General features: G+C 41.3%; 4 protein-coding genes across 4 annotated transcripts; all 4 read left to right on the top strand.

The window, feature by feature from the left end:
* Positions 1-2,109: 2,109 nt before the first annotated feature.
* Positions 2,110-4,754, top strand: LOC141822978 (abscisic acid receptor PYL8-like; the record flags this gene model as incomplete). Its single annotated transcript, XM_074710266.1, is given in 3 exon segments — positions 2,110-2,590; positions 2,969-3,184; positions 3,983-4,754. Coding segments are annotated over 3 exon segments (792 nt in total). The 3' UTR covers positions 4,184-4,754.
* A 2,918-nt stretch (positions 4,755-7,672) lies between these two features.
* Positions 7,673-8,812, top strand: LOC141823765 (uncharacterized). The gene has a single exon (XM_074711007.1). The coding sequence runs from the start codon at positions 7,673-7,675 to the stop codon at positions 8,810-8,812; it is 1,140 nt and encodes a 379-aa protein (XP_074567108.1).
* Positions 8,813-12,410: 3,598 nt separating this feature from the next.
* On the top strand, positions 12,411-14,888 carry LOC141822977 (zinc finger protein CONSTANS-LIKE 14-like). Its single transcript, XM_074710265.1, has 4 exons — positions 12,411-13,241; positions 13,928-14,155; positions 14,280-14,518; positions 14,638-14,888. The coding sequence occupies exons 1-4, from the start codon at positions 12,450-12,452 to the stop codon at positions 14,726-14,728; spliced, it is 1,350 nt and encodes a 449-aa protein (XP_074566366.1). The 5' UTR covers positions 12,411-12,449; the 3' UTR covers positions 14,729-14,888.
* A 1,119-nt stretch (positions 14,889-16,007) lies between these two features.
* On the top strand, positions 16,008-23,841 carry LOC141823763 (bidirectional sugar transporter N3-like). Its single transcript, XM_074711006.1, is given in 9 exon segments — positions 16,008-16,083; positions 16,179-16,310; positions 22,516-22,552; positions 22,665-22,875; positions 22,975-23,136; positions 23,221-23,340; positions 23,415-23,684; positions 23,686-23,711; positions 23,787-23,841. Coding segments are annotated over 8 exon segments (975 nt in total). The 5' UTR covers positions 16,008-16,083; positions 16,179-16,216.
* The last annotated feature ends 654 nt before the right edge of the window (positions 23,842-24,495 follow it).

Raw genomic sequence — 24,495 nt, 5'->3', positions numbered from 1 at the left:
ATGAGATTCCGCAACGGACAAGATACTCACCTTCATCACGATCTAACAATTAGTATAAAAAAAAAGGTGACCCTTAGGCTGCGTTTGGTTTGAGAGACACGAGAGACAGTGACAGAAATACAAAAATACAGAAGACAGTAAAGACAGTGACAGAATATTAACTGTATCTGTCTCCTGTTTGGTAATACAAAATACAAAAACAGAATCACGGATTTAAAAGACTATTCTCACCTTCGTCTATTCTTCCTCCGCACCGCCAAATTCTTCGGTCCGCACCGAGTCACTCTCAGACGCCCACATCAAACCCTCGGCCGCCGCCGCAGTGGCTGACGAAGGCGGCCGCTGGTTCCCCGTCGGCGAAGGGGCTATCCCGTGCGAGAGCATCAACGAGGAGGCCCAAGACGTCGATGCGGCTGCAGCCTCATGGCTCCTCTCATCCCAAGGGCATTCTAGCTTCAAGAGCTTGATCGGGGCGGCTGAACTCAAATCAACTGATTATTTCTTCTCAGATGTAGATCCATACCTGGATCTGGAGTACGCCACTTCGATGGACGCTCGATTTCACCAGTCGGACAGCATGGTCCCCATCCACAACAAAGCTGCCAGTTTCGATGGCGGAGCTCCGCCTCTTCCGTCGTTCCAGCTCCCTGCGGGTGGCTGTATAGAACTCGATTTTGCTGCATCTAAGGCCTCCTACAGTTCCCACACCTCACGGCGAGTCAGGGGTGCGAACGGCGGCGCGTGAGGAATGAAGATGCAGCGAGGGTTTTATGGGTAAAATGGGAATTTGCTTCTTCTGTCTCCGTGTAATTCGCCCTGTCTCCGATTTTCAAGTGGACAAAAATAATGGGCTGCATGGCAACAGAGACGGAGACACTAATTTGATTTTTGTATCTGTCTCCTATAAACAAACGGGGACAGAGACAAAAAATCTAAACTGTCTCCGTCTCTGTGTCCTGTCCCCCGTTTCCAAACGCAGCCTTAGTACTATCCATCCCTTAAATTCACCGACTCAACACAAGCTTGGACCATCAAATCGTGCCTATGTTGGCCTAGGCTTATTGACCTGTTCTATCAGAAAAAATTATTTTAAAAATTTAAAAGTGAAAAAAAAACTAAAATACTAAATTTTGTTTAAAAACTGTGTATGGATAATTAATATTAAATTTATATTCATAAAATAAAGTCACCAGATTTAATTGGCCCAATGGAAGTGTCGAGCTTAATCCCATGCCGAGCCGAGCATGGCTCATCTAGGCCCTGACCGAATTAAGCCTGTGGGTTTTGATCTATGGGCATGCGATAGGGTGGGTCGAACTCGCTATGGCACCATCCATATGCTTTTGAACAATTAATGCATGACATTTTTCAGATAGTAAGTGGTTTCCGGGGCAATGGTGTAACGGTAAGATATCCGGGTTGTGACTTAGGGATCTGCGGTTCGATCCTCAGTTACGACGTATTTGTAAGAATTTTCTTCCAAATGGGGAATGCAATCAAAGGATGCTAGGCATCTGGATTGGTCGTCGTATGCACTTCCCGATTTACCCTGATGGTCGGTGGAAAATTTCCATGGGAACCGGACCGACCACCCTCAGATATTGAGTCTATGAGACTGATTAAGATTTATTATTATTTTTTCGACAATAAATGCTCGTGGCCGCGAACAAGAATAATTGCAACCGATACCAGGCTGGTAATTGGGCAGTCAATTGCGGGGCCCACCACTTGGATGCTAGACTCTGGTTCCAAGAATTATTCAAATTGGCGAGTGGGATTCCGCCACGCATCCACCCATGAAGGTAACGGAACGGTGAAGCTTGCAGCGGATCCTTGCCTTTCTTTCCGGCGTCGTTGCCTTTTTGTTTTTCCCCCTTTCCCGTGGGCTGGGCGGGGACGGTTCAGCTATAAAAACAGTAGTGAGCGGTTCTGCCATCGAAGAGGATAAACTTTGCCGAGGCAAATGTCGAAAGGGTTGCTCGTTTTTTCTTTTGTTTTTTTTTATCCCAGTCTTTGGACCGATTAATTTTAGGGCGACTGATTTGGTCTGATAGAAATTTCTCATCGATTGGATAAATTGGAAGCTTTCGCAGTTGACGGCCCCTTCAGTAATATTACATTCTTAGATCAATCGAAGAAAAATTCATCCAACAATTCGAGAGGGTCGTTCGATTGTGGTAAAAGATATACTCTCATTCCGGAGGCTCCTTCAGTAATGCCCCAAACTGGAAAGAATATAAATCATGAAGGATTTCATCCTGCCTCATTAGTCCATTATAGAGTGGATAAGACCATCAACACAGCATTTCGCACCCAAGAGAGGAGAGGGTCGCTCGATTGCACGCATCTAAAGGGGAGAAAGAAAGAGACAGAGGTCGGTGGATGCTTGGGCAGCGTCACCGAGGAGGTAGCGGAGTTGGAGAAGTCTTTGAAGGCCGAGGACGACGGCTGGCGGTGGCCTTGCGACCGGACGAGCGGCGGATCTCAGACGATGGAGGAGGAGTACGTGCAGACATACCACAGGCACGAGCCCCGAGATAACCAGTGTAGCTCCACTCTCGTCAAGCACATCAGGGCTCCTGTCCATCTTGTACTTATCCTCTTCTCTTGGTTATCTTCATTTTCTTGTTTTCTTTTTCTTCAAATTTTAAATCTCGATCTTGAGGAATCGAGCTTAACTGATCATATATCCAAGTATCCAACTGAGGGTCAACTGATTTCACGGGATTTTGTTCGGCTTTCAGTTCATTTTTCTTGATCCCATCGTTTCAGTACTTACGAGATGCCTTTTTAGAACATACATTTGACTTTCTAGATTTGAAACAGCTTTCTTATTGCTTCCGAGCTTCTTAGATGGAAGAAAGAGGAATACGAGAAAGTTGATTTCTTGTTGTATGAATCACTTTTTATCTGCAAAATCTACCGAAAGAAGGCGATTTGACTGGATTTTTTTTTGTGTGTTTGATAGGTTTGGTCATTGGTGAGACGATTTGATCAGCCACAGAAGTATAAACCCTTCGTGAGCAGATGTGTGGTGCAGGGTGATTTGGAGATCGGCAGTGTCCGAGAAGTTAATGTGAAATCGGGGCTGCCGGCCACAACCAGCACCGAGAGATTGGAGCTACTAGATGACAATGAACACGTCCTCAGTGTCAAGATTGTGGGAGGAGATCACAGACTAAAGGTTTGTGATCTGTCTTCCCCCATTTTATCCTACTATCTAATTCCAAACCTATTTGCATTTTTTTTTTAACTCTATCAGATTCATTGGATGTTTCTGATATATGAAAACCTATGCCCTCATTCTTCTATCGTGATATTGCCATGAAACTTCTTAATTCAGCAAGAGAGCTTGTCACCATTACAAATCAAGGAATGTTACAGAGAGATCGATGGCAGTGGCTTAGGGTGTCTTAAGTGATTGAAGATCATGATTTTCATTCATGAAAATTTCTTCGCACTAACTTGTTCATTCTCCATTTCTACATTCAGATAGGCAGCTTGGTTCTAAGTTTTGGCAGCAATTAGTAGTCCTTGCAGTTAGAATCAGCCATATGCAGCCTTAATTTCATCAGTCTAATGGCATCTAATTTTGCTATTGGAAGAAGATTTAAAATACATTGTTTGGAAGAAGATGCTTGTGGTACACACTACGGTCCACTAATCTATGATCTACACTCAATTATTAGCTCGAATTTCAGCAGTTTTGTCACTGTGTATCAATGCATGCTTCCATAAAAGCAGTAATATGAGGTACCATATAGCTTAGCAAAGTGTTTCCCTTCGATGAGAAAACATTCACACGCAACTGTTTTTGGAACCTTTTGTTTGAGGTTGACCAATTATTGATCTCAGCCTAACAGATTTTTTGTTGAAATTATCTACTCGACCAGCGATGCAACTCCTTTTCCCTTTCATGTATTCATTTTTATTCCTCTTCTAAATGGGCTACAATTTGTCATGTGTGTTACTTGGCTTGCAGAATTACTGCTCCATTATCACTGTCCACCCCGTGGTGATTGACGGGAGGCCAGGCACTCTGGTCATAGAATCCTTCGTAGTCGATGTGCCTGACGGCAACACCAAGGACGAAACCTGCTACTTCGTGGAGGCATTGATTAACTGCAACCTAAAATCTTTGACCGATGTCTGTGAGCGTTTGGTGGCACAACCCAACGTGTAACACACGGTTGACCAGGTAAATGGGGAACATGAGGTTTACAGGATGAGGTGACAAGATCTGGATAAGTGAATTTTAAGAAATTTTTGGTGTGTAAATAAACAAGAATGCTTCGAGTTTTAATGGTGTTGCAGCTAGAAAACAAAAATGTGGCCGTGTTTGGTGGATAGCATCCTAAGCGGTGGATGGAGCCTTGCACACTTGAGCATTACCGGACAAAATTGTCCCGAGGTTCTTTGGCGCGATTTAATTATCTTTGGGCAGTTTGTGATTGGCTTTATATCAGATCAGCTCCATGCATGGTGTTGTTCCAATCGCAATGCAAATGGCCAGGTTCATTGTAAGAGGAGAGGTGCTACGACTGCTGGATGTGACAGATTCATTGGAAGAAGACCATGTGACTCCACTGATTGGAGAATCTCATCTTGATGATCGATCGAGAATGGTTGGTGGGGCTATCGATTCATGTGTCTTCGACTCTGTTTATTGGGACTGCCGCGATTGGCTGGTTGTCTCCGCTATTTATACTGTATGACCTCACGTAATTAATATTGGTTTTTGGTTTGGGTAGCAGAAAGAATATTTGCTCTTCTTCTCATGGTAAGAAATAATAAGACTAATTGCACTTTTAAAAGTTTTATTATTTATTTTTCATTACCCTTTATAAGAAATTATTAAATTATTCTAGACCGACTACTTCCCTGTAGCCATTGAATCAAGGCTCTTGACTTAGTCAATTAGACCTTCCTTTTGGATGCCCTACTTGGTTTGGGATTCCCACAACAGTTGGAAGTATGATCAATGTGATGCTATCACGTTTTTCTCAGTGGCTATCAAAGGACACGTTTTTCTCAGTGGCTATCAATGGAGGCTTATATGAGTACTTCAGGGGTAGGGGTACGAGGGGCATTAGACAAGGGGATCTCATATACCCATACCTCTTTGGGATATGCCTTGTGGTGCTCTTCAGAGTGCTACAGACTACCTCATCAGCTTCGGAATTCATTATCATGATATGATCCTAGATGTGTTGCACAAGAAATCATGCATCTTACATATGTGGATGACCTATCACTCTTTGCTAGGGGATACACCATCAGTAGGAGCCCTGATCAACTATCTTGAGCGATTTGGGGTGTAGCAAGGCTGCACATCAATCGGATCAAATCCAAAAAATACATGGCTAGGGTGGATGTGGATACCAAAGCAAGTTTATTGGAGAACTATGGCTTTTTGGAGGGCCCTTTTTCTTTTAAGTATCTTGACATTCCATTAGCATATGCTAGTAGATGCCATCACCAGTCGGCCTGCCCACAATGTACGTTATCCTTTGTGGGGAAAATGTAGTTGATAGCATTTGTTTTGCAGGGGGCAAGCATTTTTGGTTGTCCACCCTTCCTTCCACTACCATCAAGGATCATTGATAAGATCTTTGTTGTGTCAAGCTTTTGTGTCGACCTTGAAACACTCTTCAATTCCTTGGATCGACATCTGCCCACTAAGGGAGGAAGGATGCTATGGGCTGGCTTCGCTGAGAGACATCTAGGTATGGAATAAAGCATTATTATCTAGTCACCACTAGAATAACAATGATTAACGATTGAAATTTTGATCGCTAAATGCACTTAGTTATTGATTAGTGCTCGAATATGTAAGTCACCACTATTTTGGTCGTCGACATTATTTAGCGATGGAACCGTCACTAATTACTGACGAAATTTTTTTTTCGTCACTAATTTAGGATAAGTTAGCAATAGAAATTTAATTTTCATCATTAATTTATGATAAATTAGCTACAGAAATTAAATTTTCATCACTAATTTTCATTAAAATTTGAACAAAACCTCTCCTATTTGAGAGGTTTTATCATGTTTACATTCAATGATATACGATACATACACATTCATCAACAATTCAAATCCATTACATAACAAACATTCACATTCATCAAACACATTCACATTCAAATCCACATACATGTACAAGTACATTCATCATACCATGATACATTCATATTTAGTTACACAATTCAAATCCATTACCTAATTCACTCCGCTACACAATTCAAATCCATCGTACATTAACACAAAATTATATTTAAACATTGTACATGGTTCAAAACCAATATAACTCAAATCCATTACATCTCAACTCAAATCTCAAAAACTAATACATCCATCACCATCCAATCCTGTCGTAACTATAAAAAAATAGGTTATTAAAAAAAGCAAAAATATATCAACACATGATTCAAACTACACTATATTTTCTATTTTGAAACAATCCTGCTCATATATTGATCCGGATGGAATGACATGAGCAAAACACGTAGGATAAAGAGAGTCCCTCAGAAGACACGTGGCAAGGACGGAGCATCCAACAAGGAAAACCCAAGTCCCCTAGGAGGAGAGGAAGGTGATTTAAACCCAAATCCTAGGCAGGAGAACCACCCCCCGGCACCACAGCTGGGAAGTCCTACTAACAACCCCAACCTGTTCCCAGGAGAAGAACTACTCGGGGCCCACCTAGCCTAGAGATCGGCACACACTTTAACATCTCAGATGCGCCCCCTCCTACAGCTAGGGATAACGCCCTACGCAGACTATACAACCGACCTCGCTAAGGGATTGTACGTCTGCACTATCAGCACCTGGCAAACTCAAGTAGGCACAACATCCCCTGGCCTACCTGCCTGCCAGGTCAGAACAGCTGCCATTATCCCAGCCAAGCTCCTCCAAACTCCGGTACCCAATATCCTGTAACGCTCGCCGACCTCGCGATTTGGTCTCGAGATCATAAGCCGACCTCGCAGCAGGGTCACCGCACTAGGTGCCTACCCTAGGATAAGGGCCCCACATTGATCCCTACAGTAACAAAACAGGTAACAAGCTCAGGGCGGATCAAGCACCCCCTATCAACGCAGTTGAGAATACCGGGCAGTCACGCATCTCAACCGCACATATTGGTCACTCCTGACACCTAGAGGATACCAACGGATCGATGCAAGGCTCCTTCACCAAACTTTATCCACAAGAGGCGATGGGTACACCAAGTCTCTTTACTTGGCCCCACTCAATCACAACCCTCCAAAAAGATAAGATATATAGGACAAAGCCGTCTGATTTGTAGAATCTGTCACACATCAGACCCAGCAATTCCGCCCGCTCCTCCAATGACAGGCGCATAGATCCGAAGGCATCGCCTCCCCTCACCCTATATAAACCTCTCAGGTACGACATTCAACCCATCTTGAATCCGGAGGGTACACTTGCATTTTCCCTGGATCTGACTTGAGCGTCGGAGTGGCCACGCCGGGATCCCCCGGCGCCCAGCTAATCCGTGCGTTCAGTGCCCCCTTCGCAGGTCCTTTCTCTTCCGCTGTGGAAACCTCGGGTGACGCGGCCTCCCCCTTGTCTGGTGATTCAGCTGTCGTCGGTAAGGAGCCGGAACATTTTGGCGCCGTCTGTGGGAATACTGAGCTGAGAAGGTACGATGGTGAACACCCGACGCACCGCGAGCACTCGTGATCCCGTGGATGAAAGGAATCCCGAGGGAGTGGTGACAATGACAAAGGACCAGTTTGATCATGTCGTGCAACAGGCGATTGACGCCGCCCTCCGTAGTGCGACAATGCATCCTCCGTCAGCACCGGCAGGCATGGCCGCGCCGGGAAGACGGAGACCTTCGCCTATTGGAGAAGAATCCGCACCAGAAAAATCTACTAATAGAAACCCATTGCCTGAGGCGGAAGACTCAAGTGAATCCCATGCGGGTGAGGATACTCGCAGGAGGAAGGTCCCGGTAAGCCGGGCATCCGACCCTCCCAATATCCCATTCGCACGGGCCATCCTCGAGCAGGAAGTGCCTCGACATTTCCGACCTCCTCAGGTCGGAGAATACGACGGATCCACTGACCCGGAAGATCATCTCAATCGATTCGAGAATGCCTGCTTACTGCACCAGTATGCGGATGACATTAAGTGTCGATTGTTTCTCAACACCCTCTCGGGATTAGCTCAGCGTTGGTTCAATAAACTAGCAGGATCCAGTATAAAGTCTTTTCAAGACTTCAGGGAAGCCTTCTTGCACCAGTTCGCTAGCAGTCGGAAGCATCAGAAGACCTCCTTACACCTCTTCACCATGAAGCAAAAACCTAAAGAAACTCTGCGTGCGTACCTCCACCGCTTCAATCAGGAGGCGTGTGAAGTACCGTCCACGCCACCAGACGTCCTGACAAGCGCTTTCACCCAAGGGTTACTGGAAGGGGACTTCTTTCGATCCCTTGTGAAGAAACCACCGGCAAGTTATCAGAAACTGTCGGAGAGGGCAACCAAGTATATACAGTTAGAGGAAACTCAACTGGCTCGCCGGGGCAGCCAGCCCACAGCTCCTCCAGTAGAGAGAAGAGCAGCACCTCCTCCACCCGCGAGAGAGGTGCCAACCCGACCTCTCCAGAACCCCCCAGCACCTCGGAATGAGCGGGTCGTACAGGCAATAGAGAATCTACCACAGTTGCCTGAACCCAGGGTAACAGGTCAACCAGGACAACCTGCGCGGTATTGCGCCTATCACCGATCTACCGGGCACACCGATTCGAAGGTCGAAGAATGGAGATATAAAGTAGAAGATTAGTGCTATTTCACTCAACTCCTTAAACTCTTTGGATCTTTCTCTTAATATCGAGTAGCTTTGTTGCAACCTTAATAGGCAGTTTGTTAGTTTAGTTTTGCCTTGTGTAAGTAACTCTACTGCTTCTATTTGATATGCTTTTGTAGATTGCCTGTGTTTAACTTTAATATCAATATCATAGGAGTCTCTCTTACTTTTTTTTTCCTTTCTATTCTTAAACAAAAAGCAAAAAAATTTTCTTCTCCACCTAGTTGCAGAAGTCTCCATACGCGTTTACTATTAAAGGATCACTATCGACTAAAAATCCCAAGTCGTTTCATCGAATCTAGCCGCTGATACTAGAGGTGGTAAACTAGAACAGGATTTCTTGGAGAAAGCTCTTGCCCTTTTAAGAGCAACAAATTAACAAACAAGCAGAAGATTTTGCTGAAATTTTACATGCAAACATATTTCAGTTAGCGCTCGACAAGGTTGGTCTTTGCGTTAATTTGCTCATTTGGTGTCCATCGCGATCAGTTGATTAGATTTAGAATCCATGTCTCTCTTCCGGCCGCCGGCTCCTCGGACTACTTCCAGCTGGGAGAGCATGCCGTCCATCGCGCTCTGGTTGTCGCAGGCGCCGCCGAGCATGGCGAGTAACAGAGCCGCGTCCTTCTTCCTCATCACCACCTTTACTTTCGTCACTTCCTCCTTCTTCTCCCTGCTACACACCACGTCGTCGGCAAAGCGGACCTTTTTCTTCACCTTGTTTTTGTCCGTCGCGTAATTAGGCGTTTGAGAGGCCTGCGATAGCGACTGTTTCTTCTCCGGCGTTGCATCCACTTTTAGTGGAGATGCAGCAGGTGGAGATGGAGATGGTCTGCTCCTGCTCTTGCACTTGCTCCTGGTGGATGACTCGTGAGTGAAGCAATTCCCCATGAAGCAATTAATGTGGTGAGAAAATGAAAATAGAGTTGCAAAAAGTGGATTGGAATAGGAACGAGGGGATGTGGTGGATGAGAAAGAAGCAGTTTTTGCTGCCCAAGAGAGGCAGGTGACAGAGGAACTCTTGTGCTTGATTTGATCCGTATCTTGATTAGAAAAAGGGACTGTGAAACAAAGTCTAAAGATCTGATAGGGTCCAGTGCGATGTGACGGCCAAACTGTAACTTCACTGCTTGGAGACAACAGAGCGAGCCGGATGGGAGGGAGAGTTGGAGAGGTAAGCAGTGAGCGATGATTCCAAAGCGATGACAATTAATGGGCACACCGAACGTGAGCTCAACTCCGGCGTGGGTGCGCTGCTTCGCACGGACGTGCTCACTGCAACGTACCGCTTAATGGAACAGTGCAATTAAGGTCAGATGGCAACAGAAGTGGTGACGTACTACGTTCCAAAAGTGGAGCGAGGGAGCGAGAGAAATAAAATGTAATTTATATTTTGTATTATATTTTTATTCTACTCCATTAGATTTTTAATTTTATAAGTAAAAGATTTGAGCCCACGTGTATATTTAATCCTGTCACTTTTAGTTTTAATCAGCAATAAATATTGATTTGACAATTAAAAAATATAAATAAATTGAAGATATTAAGGCAGTAGAACTCCAGCACAAACTAAACCCTTCGCCTACCCTATCATAATAAAGAAAAGCTCAATACCGCACGTAATCAGGCCTCATCAAAGGCCAAATTTTTTGCATGCTTCAGCGAAAACTTCTCGGCGAAACCAAAATAAAATTAAAAAAACCGTAAGACGAGGGAAATTTCATGAACACAAGCGAACGTTTCAGGTTCTTCCGTCTTATGCAGACTCAAAAACGTTCAGCCACCGAAAACCAATCTCCATATGCTGAAAAAACTAATAGCAAATCGAAAGATATATTCTCTGCGCTATCACACTTCCTGATATCAAACGGAAGTTTTGCAGAAAGCTTAAAATCATGTCGAGATCGCATAGTACTACATCACTGAAACATTAAAAAAAAAAGAAAGAGGAACCGATACCCGTGAGCTCCGAGGCGGAGGTGGCACGAAGGGGAAGGTTGTGCCGCGGGAGATGAAACCGAGGAAGCTCAGATTCCAATGGTAAGCGGAGAGAGGAAGGAGGGTTTATCAAATAAGTCTGTTTTCTTTTTACATATAGAAAAAAAAAATAGACAAGGAGGGAAATACGCGCTCCCCGGCGATCGAGGCGATCGACACCACGCGACTTGTCACGTGAGTGGTCGTCCAAATAAGCGCGTTTTAAGTGTAATATAGATAGATAATGCCATATGACAATATTTTAATATTATAAGTATTTTTTGGTAAGATAATCTATATTTTCCATAGTACAATTATGTGGATTTAATATATTTAAATAAATAATACAAACCAAATAATTGGTTAGTTTTGATAAATATAAAAAATTTAAAATATTAGTTGTTCTATCAGAAATTATTTATAAATTAAAGAAGAAGATTCATCTTTAGAATTAAATTAATAATAATAATAAATTCGGACTCAATAAAATTTGTTTAATTAAAAAATTTAAAATTAAATAGAGTATTTAACTCTGATTTTGATTGAAGAGAGAAAATTTGAATAGATAATTTGGTAAGATCCCAATGAGTTAATTTAATGAAGTGGGAAAACGTGCACACATGCCGGATAGTTTTATATAATTTATGAGAGATGAAGGGGGCAATGTGGAAAAGGTGTGCGTCACGGATGACGCATTTCGAAAAGGCACCATTAAAGAGCGACTAAACAAAGGATTAAGGATGTTTATTGTTTAGTCCAATAATAAAAAAGAGATTAGTCCAATAAGATTAGATGGCCGACAACACTTGGCTATCAATATAAGAGATCGTCTAATTAAGTATATGTCGCATTTAGGAATTCCTAATCTCTTGGAAGGTCAGTGGCGAAATTAATTAAGTCCCCTATTTTTTTTTATCTTAAGCATAAAATAATTAACTATTGTTATTTATTTTGTGATGTTTGATATGATCGATAAAAATATTTAATTTCAAATTTCTTTCTATTAATCTATTGCAAAGTCAACCGTTAACAATTAAGCGGCGGGAGGAGTCAACGTCCCTAATGTGAACCCAAATGGAGAAATATCTCGACGATGTGGGCCACCGTCACTAGAGCATTAAATTCTGTCTAATTTCGTACGGATGAAAGAAACGCGAAAAGGAAAAGCATTATCTAAAACATATTTATTTATTATTATTATTATTTTTAATCCTCCAATCAAAAATTAAGCGAAGGAAAATTTCGGCTGAAGCCTATTGAATTAAATAATTATATATATATATATATATATATTATTTTTAAAAGGATTAACTTTACTGATTTGAAAGTTATCTCCTCCTTTATTTTTGGTTTTAAGCTATTTTATGTGTGGGCCCCACATGGCGTACTTTTTAACTTCTGTCCCTTACGTGTCTGACGATGCCGACGTGGAGAGGGAGGGAGCGAATGGATTCTCTGTTTGCTGTTCGGAGACGGACAGCTTTATCGTCCAGCTGCTCTCTGAATCCGATAGGCATCTTCCGCTTCCTCGTGTTCCGTTCGCGGTTATAAAAAGTGGAATTCCGGCTCCTTCCTTCCTCCACCGGCTTCACCAGCTCGAGGACCAGACGGATAGCAGCTAGGGTTTTTCTTTGAGATGGAAATGGACGAGGCGAACGACGAGGCGGGGCGGCGGACGGCGTGCGAGTACTGCGGGGAAGCAGAGGCGATGCTCTTCTGCCGCGCGGACTCCGCTCGGCTCTGCGTGGCGTGCGACCGCCACGTGCACGCGGCGAACGCGCTGTCGCAGAAGCACGTCCGCTCCCCTATCTGCGACAACTGTGCGGCGATGCCCGCCGCGTCGCGGTGCGCCGCCGACGCCCTCGCTCTCTGCCCCGACTGCGAATGTGACTTCTACGGTAGCGGCGAAGGAAGCCATCGCCACCCGCGGGTCTCTATCGAGGGATTCTCCGGCTGCCCCACTGCCCTGGAGCTCGCCGGTTACTGGGGCTTGGATCTCGCCGCCAATAAGTCGGGTTATTCTTCATCCCTACCTACAAACCCCATCCCAGACCAGTCGCTCTTCATTTGGTCGCCTCTGGATCCAGTCCTGGGCGCGGATCCGGTATTCAGCGACCTCTACGTGCCCTATGCCCCCAATATGCAGGGGATCGCCAAGCGGCAGAAGAACGCCCAGAGCAAGAAGCAGCTATTCCAACAGCTTTTGGAGATTTCCAGGACGGACCTGGTGGACTCGGCACCGGATGATCTCTGCCCCAGCACACCGCTTCGGACTGCCGGAAGTAGCCAGGAGAATCTCCACGAGCCACAGCCAATGCAGCACACCTCCCTGCTCATGCTGGATCCCACGGGGCCCAAGGGGAGCGATCGGTTTGTCGAGCAGGAATCTCTGCTGTGGGACTGCGGCCTTCCGGATCATCCCGTTCAGGTTTTGTCTCTACAAATGTTTGGTTAGTCCCTTTAATTGAATACCTTCTATTAAAACCATTAATTTCTTGAGATTGTTGGTCTTTTTTTGACCTTTTCCCCTCTAGATAAGAGTTATTAATTTAGATTATACAAACAACGGTTTTATCTATAAAAAATCATTTACAAATTTTGAGAGAGGTTTCGGAAGAAGAATGGAAAGATGGGAATATCGCACCAAAGTTGCTTAACCATTGTGATTCAGGTGTTTGGGTACGCAAAAAGTTCTTATGCCGATGAGACATATTTTGCTGTTTTAGACCCAAAAAGGTATTTCTTATTTTACCGGCAAGAAAAATTCGAATTAGCCTCAAGTTGTCACTCAGATCTGATCATTGAAGACTAACTTTGACAGTATGCGTTTGATACACTTTTAGTAATCTGAAGACAGTACTTCCCAATTTGAAGATCTTCTCTTTTAAAGATTGCTCAATTCTATTTCTTATAATCAAATCTAGCATTGTTCGCAGGATTCATATATTTTTCTCAAGCCATATAAATCTTCTTGGATTTCTCTATGGGCCATTTGCGAATTATTCAATCAGTTTGTTTCATTTCTTCTTTCTTCGTCATGCCCAATAGTTTGTAATGTTTTCAATTTTCATGGCTGTTTCAGTCCCTCTTACAAATTTATGTTCTAAATTTTAGATATGGGATTTCAATCTTGGAAGATTAAGAGACCAGAAGGAATCTGGTGCACTTGAAATTGCATACGGGACCAACAATGAGGGTTTCATGATCAAGAGTGACCGTGATCTTATCAAGGAAAACTCAATCGCAGCTATGAAAATGTTGCATGAAATTGGCGATGCCAGTTGCCCTTCCTCAAATGATGGCACATTCTCATCAAATGCCCACCACATACAGTCTCATAAAGTGAGCAAACTCTATAAATCCAGTAAAATATTGACAATAATTTGTGTTGTTACAGAGATCATCAGGCAACTTTTATTTCATTTCCAGTTTTTTTTCCTTACCTTTGTATTTCTTATCCCGGCAGAACACCAGTGCTGCAGCAGCCAAATGGAAGCACATTTCGAACTTCTCGGAAGTAAAAGGACCAACAAACTCCATGTCGACCTTAACTCAGTCTTTTGTTGATTCGAGACAAATATCTTTCGGAGAAACCTTGGTCAGAAACGATATGGCTAAAGAAACAAACAAGCTGGACAGCCAACTACTGGCTAAAAACAGGGGCAATGCCATGATACGCTACAGAGAAAAGAGAAAAAATCGCAGGTATGAATCTAAAAACTAAAATTCTCACATCAATTATACAATCTGTTGATCAATCTTCCACTAGGCTCTCTTCATAAATATGTTTTGGCTCTGACATGCCTGACTTGGATCATGCACAGATTCGATAAACAGATTCGTTATGTGTCGAGGAAGACAAGGGCTGACAGCAGGAAGCGAGTAAAGGGTCGTTTTGTCAAGTCCACTGAGTAGTAGTTGGACATGGAAATTAAATGGAGAGTTTAATCGATGAGTATTGTTGTTGTTGCTAATCAAACAAAAATTCTTTGACAAAGCTCCAATTGCGGCGGTAATTTTTCTATTTTGACGCAGTAACTGGGCTTGCTTGGTTGCTGAGTGTTTGTGGTTTATCTTATGGCTTGCTTTCACAATGAGTTTGTAGATGGTACGAGCAAACTACTACTACTCAATCGGTTTCAGATGAAAATGTTATTTATCATGGTTTCTTCTCACTATGTGTCGTTCATTCGAGTCGGTTCAAGTCTCTTCCTTCAGCTACATGTATGACAGATGGTGCTTCTCCTGGAGTTTAGCTACTACGTGCCAAGTTCCCAGTTCACGGTTTGGAAAAAAGTTGGGATTGCGCGGTCCCCTACGGCTTCCTCCAGGTCACGTGACATAAGCATCGCAGCGTTCCACGTCGCCACGTGCTCCAGATCCTGCTCCACCGTCAGATCCCGACTCCCCAGCATCACCGCCTTCGTTCTCATCATCGCCGCCGTCGATTTTCCAGTCAATCCTATCGTTTTTAACGAAACAAAATCGTAACGACGAGATTACCGCTAGCGAGGTCGCCGGCCGGCCACTGCCCTCCTCCAGGGCGGTGCGCGACGGGAAGACTCGGGTGACAGCCCCATCGCTTCTGCCTCCGCCGCCGTCAACTTCAGCTTCGTGGGCGCTATGTCGACTGCATTCTCTACCCGACGATCGCCGGAAGGCGACGCAGCGAACCCAGATCGGCGGCCAGGGCCAGATCCACTTCCTTTATTGCGAAGTAGGCTCCCTCGTCGCAGGAGCGAATGTCGCAGGCGGTGCCAGGCGCACTCCTCTGCCGATGCAGGCGCCGTGGATCGCCGTGATCACCGGCTTCTGACACCGTTCAATTGCGGATATTGCGGACTGGAGGGCGAGAATCCGGCGGCGGAGAAGATCGCTGGTGACGGCACGGTCGCTACAGGGAGCGGCCGCGAGGGGGGGGGGGGGGGCGGGGGGGGGGGGGGGGGGGGGGGGGCGAGGGAAGAGAGCTCGATGCCGGTGGAGCAATGGGGGCCCGCGTGTGGCGAGGACGATCCAGCGGGCGGAGGGGAGGTGGTCGAGGCGGGCGAGGGCTCGGGAAGCTCGTTGAAGGAGGCGGGGGTCAAGGCGTTTTGGTGGGTCGGGCGGTTCAGGTAGAGATAGTATACAGGGACCGCAGAGTCCGGCTGATCACCTCCAGGGTCTCGAATCTCCTGCTTGAGCTCCGACGCCGTTTCTGCCGCCTCGATCTAGTCGTCAGCCATGGTTGTTCTTGCAGAGTCGCCGTTCCTTCTCGAGAGTCGAGGGTAAGGGTAAGAAACTCGCTTCCATTTGCTAATCATGTTCTTGATGGCAATTGTGGTACGACCGAACGAGTATGAATTTGCCGTGTTTTGTTTGGAAATAGGTTCATCTGTTCTTCTGCGGAGGAACGACCGAACGAGTATGAATTTGCCACATGACACCAACTTAGGGGTTTGGTGTCTGCCCAAGCAAACCGATATGAACTTGCAACAGAACACAAAGTCCTCAATTTCAGGTAGGATTGAAGTTATCTGAATCGGTTAGCTCTCAGCATCATTAATCAACAAGCTACCTAACATTTTGTTCTTTTATTTTTATTTATTTATTTTACATGGCAAAATCTGAGTATGTTTGTTGTATGTGTTGGCAGATCAGAAATTTAGATTTGATGTTAGGTTTGATCAAGCTTAACCAAAACATTAGATCAAGGCAATATTCAATCTAAAGTCGTCCATACAGTATGAATCCTTTGTGTATAGTGAGGGAGGTGTCAGTGTGTTGATATTAACTCTTAAGCAATTGCATGGAGGGAGAGAGTTCTTGATGGAAACTCAAGAATTGAACCATCCAACACTGGTGTGCCAGGAGGTAAGGCTGGTCAGTCCAATTGGTGGCTGACCACTCTCTTAATACCCTCTAGGTGTGATTGGCTTTGGCCAAGCATGGACAAGAGAGAGATCGAGAGAAAATCTCAATTATCTTTTATTTTTTCAAATCTTTTAGTTTCTTTAAAATCTCATCTAATATTCTCTTTTCAATACAGAATAATCATCTATGTAATAAACTACTTAATTATACGACACTTGTGTACCCCTTAAAATCCTCTAGGTGTGATTGGCCAAACATGGAAAAGAGTGAGAGTGTGAGAGAGAATCTCAATTATCTTATATCTTTCCAAAATTTTCCGTCTCTCTAAAATCTCAGTTAGTTGAGTTATATTCTCTTTTTAATAGATAATAATTGTAATAGAGACTACTTAATTAATCTATGACACCTGTGAACCCCCTTAAAATTCTCAAGGTGTGATTAGTCAAGCATGGAAAAAGAGAGATTGAGAGAAAATCTCAAGTATCTTATATCTTTCCAAATCTTTCCGTTTCTCTAAAATCTCAATTAGATGAGTTATATTCTCCTTCAATAGAGAATAATTGTAATAGACTCTACTTAATTAATCTATGACACCTGGGATCCCCCTTAAAATCCTCTAGGTGTGATTAGCCAAGCATGGAAAGAGAGATTGAGAGAAAACCTCAATTATCTTATATCTTTCCAAATCTTTTCATATCTCTAAAATGTCAATTAGATGAATTATATTCTCTTTTTCAATATAGAATAATCATCTATGTAATAAACTTTACTTAATTAGTCTATGACACTTATGCAATGAGCTCATTGTAGTCCTTTTAAATTGTAACATTTCTACGAATTTAATCTGTCTTGTAGAAACTTAATTGCGCTTCAATTAGGTAACTATTTTCTTTCTAATTGAAAACCCGAATAACACCTAATTGGTTTCCAATTTACTCGTCCAATGTTTAATAACAAATTGTCCCCTTAATTTATTACAACTAAACCTCTTAAATTTAATTGGTCCAATCAATCACTTAATTAGTCTCAATTATTTTCTCCTTTTTGATTGCTACTATGCATAGAGTGTTTGAGATTCATCTCTTGCGTGTGTAATTCTATAGGATATTAGAATTATTAGCAGCATACCATAGATGACCAAACTCTTTGGTCTGCGTGAAGACTCCTCTTCATTGGCTTATGCGTGCGTCATGATTGACCTCTACCTAAGCTTGAAAGATATGACTATCTACAAAGCCTTCAACTGGATGTTTATTGTGGAATTTGATCCTCTTATTATGATGTGGCCTGAAGTAATGTTTGCCCCTTAGGTCCACATTATATTATCATTTGATCTCCTCTTGATCCACTCACTCGAAAGTAAATTGAGACCCATTTAAATCCTACTTTAACCATGCACAAATTTCTTGACTGATCCTCCATTGAATAGGCCTGTGAGATATCTCCTTCTACCTTCTACCTGGAATGAGTGCTCAATTGGCCATACACCCACCTCTATACGATTTTCAATACATCTAACAACGAGTGTATGTGCAATTCTTCAATTAAGGTTCAACTCATAGGTGTCAAAGTATACCAGTCCTTACATGAGATGATTGTGATAGTCTCAAATCAAGGATTATTTGCAACCGCCTGTATGAGATTTCCATAGACAGTAGATAATTACCAAATGAGTTTTTAATAGCGAGCTACATTCAGTGATTTGTACACCAACCACCCCACCAAATATATCTAACAATTACCATGCCCATAGACATGAGAACACTTACTGCTATCCAATAACAGAAACATAATATGTATTTATTTATTCGATGTCCAATTTCAACATTACTAATACCAGAGATATTTAATATGCTACTTATATGAATTAGTATGATCTCACATCTTTTTGGATAGACACACTAGTAGACTAGTATCATTTGGACTTTTTTACAATTACGAATATATAATAAAAGGCTAATTTTATTCATTCATAGTGCAATTACAAAATTGTGTATCCATACAGTATAGTATACAATATGATTGCCCTAGGGCACTCTCACAAAAATATGCTGGCATGAAAACTTTAAAACCAACTCGTGTGTTTTGGGCTTGTACCATTTAATCCTTCCAGGTGAATGCATTATCCTGACTTATTCCCTTTACTTGCTGTTGAAGTACAAATTGGATGTTCAGCTCCTCTGTAGACTTAAGAGGCATGGGCACTGGTTTGAGATCTGAACTGAGGATTGCCTCGACTGCCTCTGGTTCTCAAATTTTCAATAGTTTCTCTATTTAACTTGGTATACTTGTCGCTCCATTCTGGTTTTCAGAAAATTTGGGGGATTCCATTCTGTCCAGTTCTCTGCTGGTTGAACCACCAATATGACTTTGTGGCTTCTTGAAATTTTCATCTATTAAATACATACATCAACTAGTTTAAATGTGCCTAAAGATGAAATGAGATAGAACTATTTTCAAGCAGGTAAGCTGAAACATTCAGGATATTTAGTAATTCCATTAAGGTGAGCTCTGTACTTCAAAAGTTCCCTTTTCTGGGTATATATACTAAAAGTAAGGAATGAATAGATGGTGGTTTTGTAGTGGTTGGACTCAATAAAGTCAAACTGAAGCAATAAACCTTTGTCTGGCCTATTTACATGCACTAGAGGAAGAATAGGCAGGTTATAGTAGTTGCATCTGATTAACTGTGATTCACATTAAACCATACCCATCTTCTCATAATTCTTTAACATTGCACTGCATGCTGTAAACATTATCTAGTTTCTTATCCTAAGCATCCAGTATAAGCTTTTATGAAACATACTGTATTTAATCAAGTGGCAGGTTGCAGCAACCTGCCCATTTACTTGAAAAGCCCTTCTTAGAATTGTAAGTGATACTTAGATGGTAGAAAAGCTTCAATGGTTAGGAAGGTGGCAATTCAATGCCATCTAAACATGGGCCTATTGTCTCTAGAGATCGTCTGCAAGTATGATGATGTTCCCTCTGGATTCCTTTTCCAAATGTAGTTGCATGACAAGGTGCAAAACTCATCTCATGTATAGTTGGAGATAGATGCAGTGGTAGATAGCAGACTAGAACTTTCGGTGATGCATTGAGTTTGTCATGTAGCAAAAGTATTTTTTTTTTCTCATGTTTGTTGGGCAAGATAAAATTAAGATAAGACAACCGTGTCGAGCATTGTTATTGTCCTCAGTAAGAACACTGTTGAAAAGCAATTTGCTAGTTTGTCACATAATTATAGTTATCTGGTATCCAATTAAACACTTTACATTTCTAATAAATGACTCATATTCTTATTGTTACTTGGTATAAACAAGGGTGATTTTATACAACTAATACTAAGACAAGTATAAAGAAGTATAATAAGAACATTTGCCCAATAGGGGAATGAAGGCAGAAATTTGTAAAAATTCAAATCATTTTTCAAACAAGTAGGAGAAAAGATAAAATTTTTAAAAATGAATTGTTACCGTGGACTTGTATGTGTATCCCAAACAATATGCTTTGTCATACACTAACATAAGACGTATCATAACAAACATTGATGCTCATATACAATCAATTTTCCAAATCATATGACGATCTTTCTAGTTTTATTTAGCTGCAGTGAGCGACGACTCTGCCAGCAAATAGATATTAGGACCATACTGTGTTGAGGTAAGGATTAAGAAGAGCACTTTCTGAAGTCTGCATTAATTCATGGAATTAGTATTTTCAGAAGTTGGATGGCTCTAGGTCCTTGAAGGCTTGATTTTAGTGTTTCACCAGTTTATGAAACCTGCATTCACAAGGCATTTAATTAAGGCTAAGATGATACTCTTTGGTCCACCACTTATCTGATTTCTTTAATTAGTATCTTTAGATTAACACTTCTTACTCTCAAAAGAGTCAAGTTACTTGCAACAAGAGAAAATGCAAGTGGACATATCTCCTTTGCCTTGTGCCTCATGCTTACCTTATGTCTCAAGATTAAGGCAGAAAAAAGAAAAATTGTATATGGATATAGGAAAAGGAATAAATGTGTCTAGAGCTTGGTAGGACTCCTTGATTTTTTTATGACCTCAGGATATTAGGCTCTGTTATGTAGACAGAGACTAATACATAAAGTATACTGCCTCTGATAGAAGGGTAACTATATATATTATATAATTCTAAGATATTCGGTTTCTAAAATTCAAATACAGAAAATGTCAAAATTGCAGTATGGCATATATACTGAAAAATGATTATTTTTATATTTTACAAAATTTTGGCATTAGCTTACTTAACCCTTTGTTTCAAAAACTCCCTGGTTTGCATTCTCTATGGATAAACTTGGTCTAGATGATGATTAGCTAAATAATTGCTTGAAATAGCTGTAAACATCTCAAAAATCTATATCTTTTTGTCCTTCAAATAAAAATAACTCCACAGAGTGAAATTACACTATTATGCTTCATCATCTTCGTTTAGAAAAGCAAATGGTTTCCAATGGTGAATACCAACAGTGCACCAATGAGTTGTAAAGTTAATTACTAATACTTAATTAGCGCTTCTACCTTTCACTCATTCATACTTGTTCAGTTTATGTTCTTAAGTTCTGGAAATATAAAAGGACAAAAATCTGTATGGACTTTTCTTACAATTGAAATCAATCCATTAGCATTAAGGTGCTAGAAAGATGGCAACATGTCCACGTGTCAGCTAGTAACAATTATTAGAAGAGTATAATACATATGTCCGCAGATCAGATAGGAAGCTTTCAGATGACAGAGAGGTTCGCCACATTCCTGTCACAAACCTTTTCCTAACAAAGTATATCTCAAACCACATTTAAAGTAATTGCAATTATTGTTATAATACCCTATCAACAAGTTAAATACGAGTAATCTTTTTTGGTTTCTGCACATGATTACACAACTTCTATTGTGTGTTTAGTGATCCAAGAATTCCTAACAGTGATGTATACCTAAAGAAGGAGTTGCTGTCGCTTTGGACTCTCCTATATAATGGACCTCTAGGAATCATGTATCAAACACAGAGGGATCTGGAGAGAGGCACAAAGCCTTCACTCTTGCTCTCCTCCTCAGCTCTTCTTCTTCAATTTAAAACAGAATGGCAGGCCTGCCCTTGAACCATCCGTTGGCTTTTGCCTTTGGCATTCTTGGTATAATACTACACCATTGATTTGTAAATAGATTCTTTTTTTCCTTCATTTTTTCCTCTTAAGTTCTAAGTCTCATGGTAGAAAAACATTACATTGTCACAGAAAAGTTTATTGCCTACTTGATTTGTCTTGTTTTTTAAACTCGTCATCCAGATTCACCTTTGGCATTTGTTGAGCTACTTGTAGAGCCTTTTATGATACTAGGTTGTGATTTGGGTTGTTTGTGCACCCTTCTTGTTCTGTTTATCTATTTCAATTTGAAGTCAAGTAAGATGATCCTTTGACAAAATTTTCTAGTAGTTATCTAGGAGTTACAGGGAGGCACAATCACTAGTTATGAAAAAATTTATTGCAGATTATCTTATCAAATATTGGTTTGTGCAGGTTAATTTTGTGCAAATCAATAGATAGTGGTCATCTTTGTATTCTCATCTGTATTTTATGAGATTTTATTTAAATATGAAAGTTGATTTTCAGTTTAAGCTCTTGCCAAAGGCAAGCAATATAATTAAGGTGCAACTTAACTTTCAATACCAAATACTAAAATTAGCAGTACACAAATATGATAATGTGAACACTGACAAATCTAGTGAGTTAAATGCTTGCAATTAAATTTGTCCTTTATTTATACGGAGCTTATCAGCCTTTAGTTTGATGTCAAATTACTAATGGATATCCACTTTTTTTTTATGATTTGCAGGCAACATAATCTCATTCATGGTTTATCTTGCTCCACTGTGAGTATATACTATTAAATCTTTTTCTATCTCGAGATAATTCCCAACTTATAGTCTTCATAGCATTTTTTAATTTTATTGTGATCAAACTCTTAAATTCTTTGCATTACAGTCCTACATTCTACCGTGTGTATAAAATGAGATCAACAGAGGAGTTTCAGTCAGTTCCATATGTGGTTGCCTTGTTCAGTGCCATGCTGTGGATTTACTATGCTATTGAAAAAACAGACTCAACACTTCTCATCACCATCAACTCATTTGGATGCTTCATTGAGACAATTTACACTTCAATCTACCTCATATATGCTCCCAGGTCCGCAAGGGTATGTGAATATTAGCTCTCACTGTCTTTTTAAGTCCACATAATTATATGCCCACTACCTAAACACATTATTGACAAAGTTATACCTTTGGATTTGTAGGTCTCCACTGTCCGAATCATCTTCCTGTTGAATGTGGTTTCATTCAGCTCAATCATTCTATTAACACAACTTGCTTTTCACAGCCCGGAGCGTGTAAAAGTTATAGGTTGGATCTGTATGGGCTTCTCCATTAGCGTCTTTGCTGCCCCCTTGAGCATCATTGTAATTGAGAAACTAAAACTTTTTGATATAATTTATTCTGTACTGCGGTTAACACAGTATTGATATAATGACTTGATAATTCAGAGGCTTGTCGTGCGGACTAAGAGTGTGGAGTACATGCCGTTCTACCTCTCACTTTTCCTCACAATTAGCGCTGTCGCTTGGTTCGCTTATGGCTTCCTCATTCAGGATCTATACGTCTTGGTAAATAATTCTGCAATCTTTTATTCATTGAGTTTAACTGATCTCATGCCTCACCTACTATGAATTTCTTCCAGCTTCCAAACATCTTTGGGCTCGCATTTGGTGCAACACAGATGGTGTTGTATGTGATCATCTCCTCCAGGAAATTGCCAACTCTGAGCCCACATGTGCCAGAGCATACCATTGCCATGACAGTTGTTCCTGTAGATTCCTCTCCAAAGGTTGAGGCAAATGAACTCGAAGTAATCGAATGTGATTATGAGCACAGTTGCTTGGAAGACAAAGCAAAAGATGATGACACAGGAAAAGTGACAAATGAGGATAAATCTACAGCGATGAATGGAGGGAGCTCAGTTTGAGAATCTGATGTTGTAAGTATTTCAATTAATTCTTTGCTCTTTCTAAGTTTCCCTGTTTGTTGGAGCCTAACTCTATACTTGCATCAGGCATGGAAACAAACAAGAGTTTGGTGTTGATCTATTTGAAACAGCTGTTCTGTGATTTATCATGCCTTTTCCTAATTGTAAAGGCTTGTTGTTAGAGAAATTCAAAAGAAAAAAAATGTAATCATCCTACTCATTTGGTATTTTGGTACAGTAGCAATTTATTATCTGAAAAAAATGGACTGAAATGCCAAGCAGAAATGCTTACAGGGACTGTATTGGTTGTCTTGTATTTTCTGTAGCGTCCCTTAAACTTTGTTGCTTTCTGAGCAACTATAATTTCCAGGAATATAGCTATGTCTATAATCTCTAGGACATTTTTTGTCTCAAAAAAAAAAAAGTTCTTCGAGTACTTGGAGTTTTAATATCTGCAGAGTTTGCCTCTATTTAATCCTAAAGACATTTTAGAATGTTAATATAACTATCTGTATCTAACGTATGATACTTGTTATGCATGTTAACTATTTAAAAATGTCTCAAATACTAAAGTTTAAGATTTATGTAAAAATCATAATAATTAACATATTATTTTCTCTACCTAATACATATGTACGTATTTGTTTTTACTGATTTATACAAGTTCAAATCAAAACCAAACAAATAAGCCAATAAAGCTTTTTTTTTTCAATATTGCTTATCCAGCTGCTTCGTGTGTATGCATACGAGTCTGAACAAAATCTGAAATAACAACCTTCTCCACTGAAAGTCAACT

Source organism: Curcuma longa, chromosome 3 (genome assembly GCF_044706935.1).
Source record: "Curcuma longa cultivar G26 ecotype Majalengka, Jawa Barat chromosome 3, ITB_CL_G26_1.1, whole genome shotgun sequence".
NCBI classification, from domain to species: domain Eukaryota; kingdom Viridiplantae; phylum Streptophyta; class Magnoliopsida; order Zingiberales; family Zingiberaceae; genus Curcuma; species Curcuma longa.
Note: the sequence above shows the minus strand (reverse complement) of the source record. Positions and strands in the feature narration are given on the sequence as shown.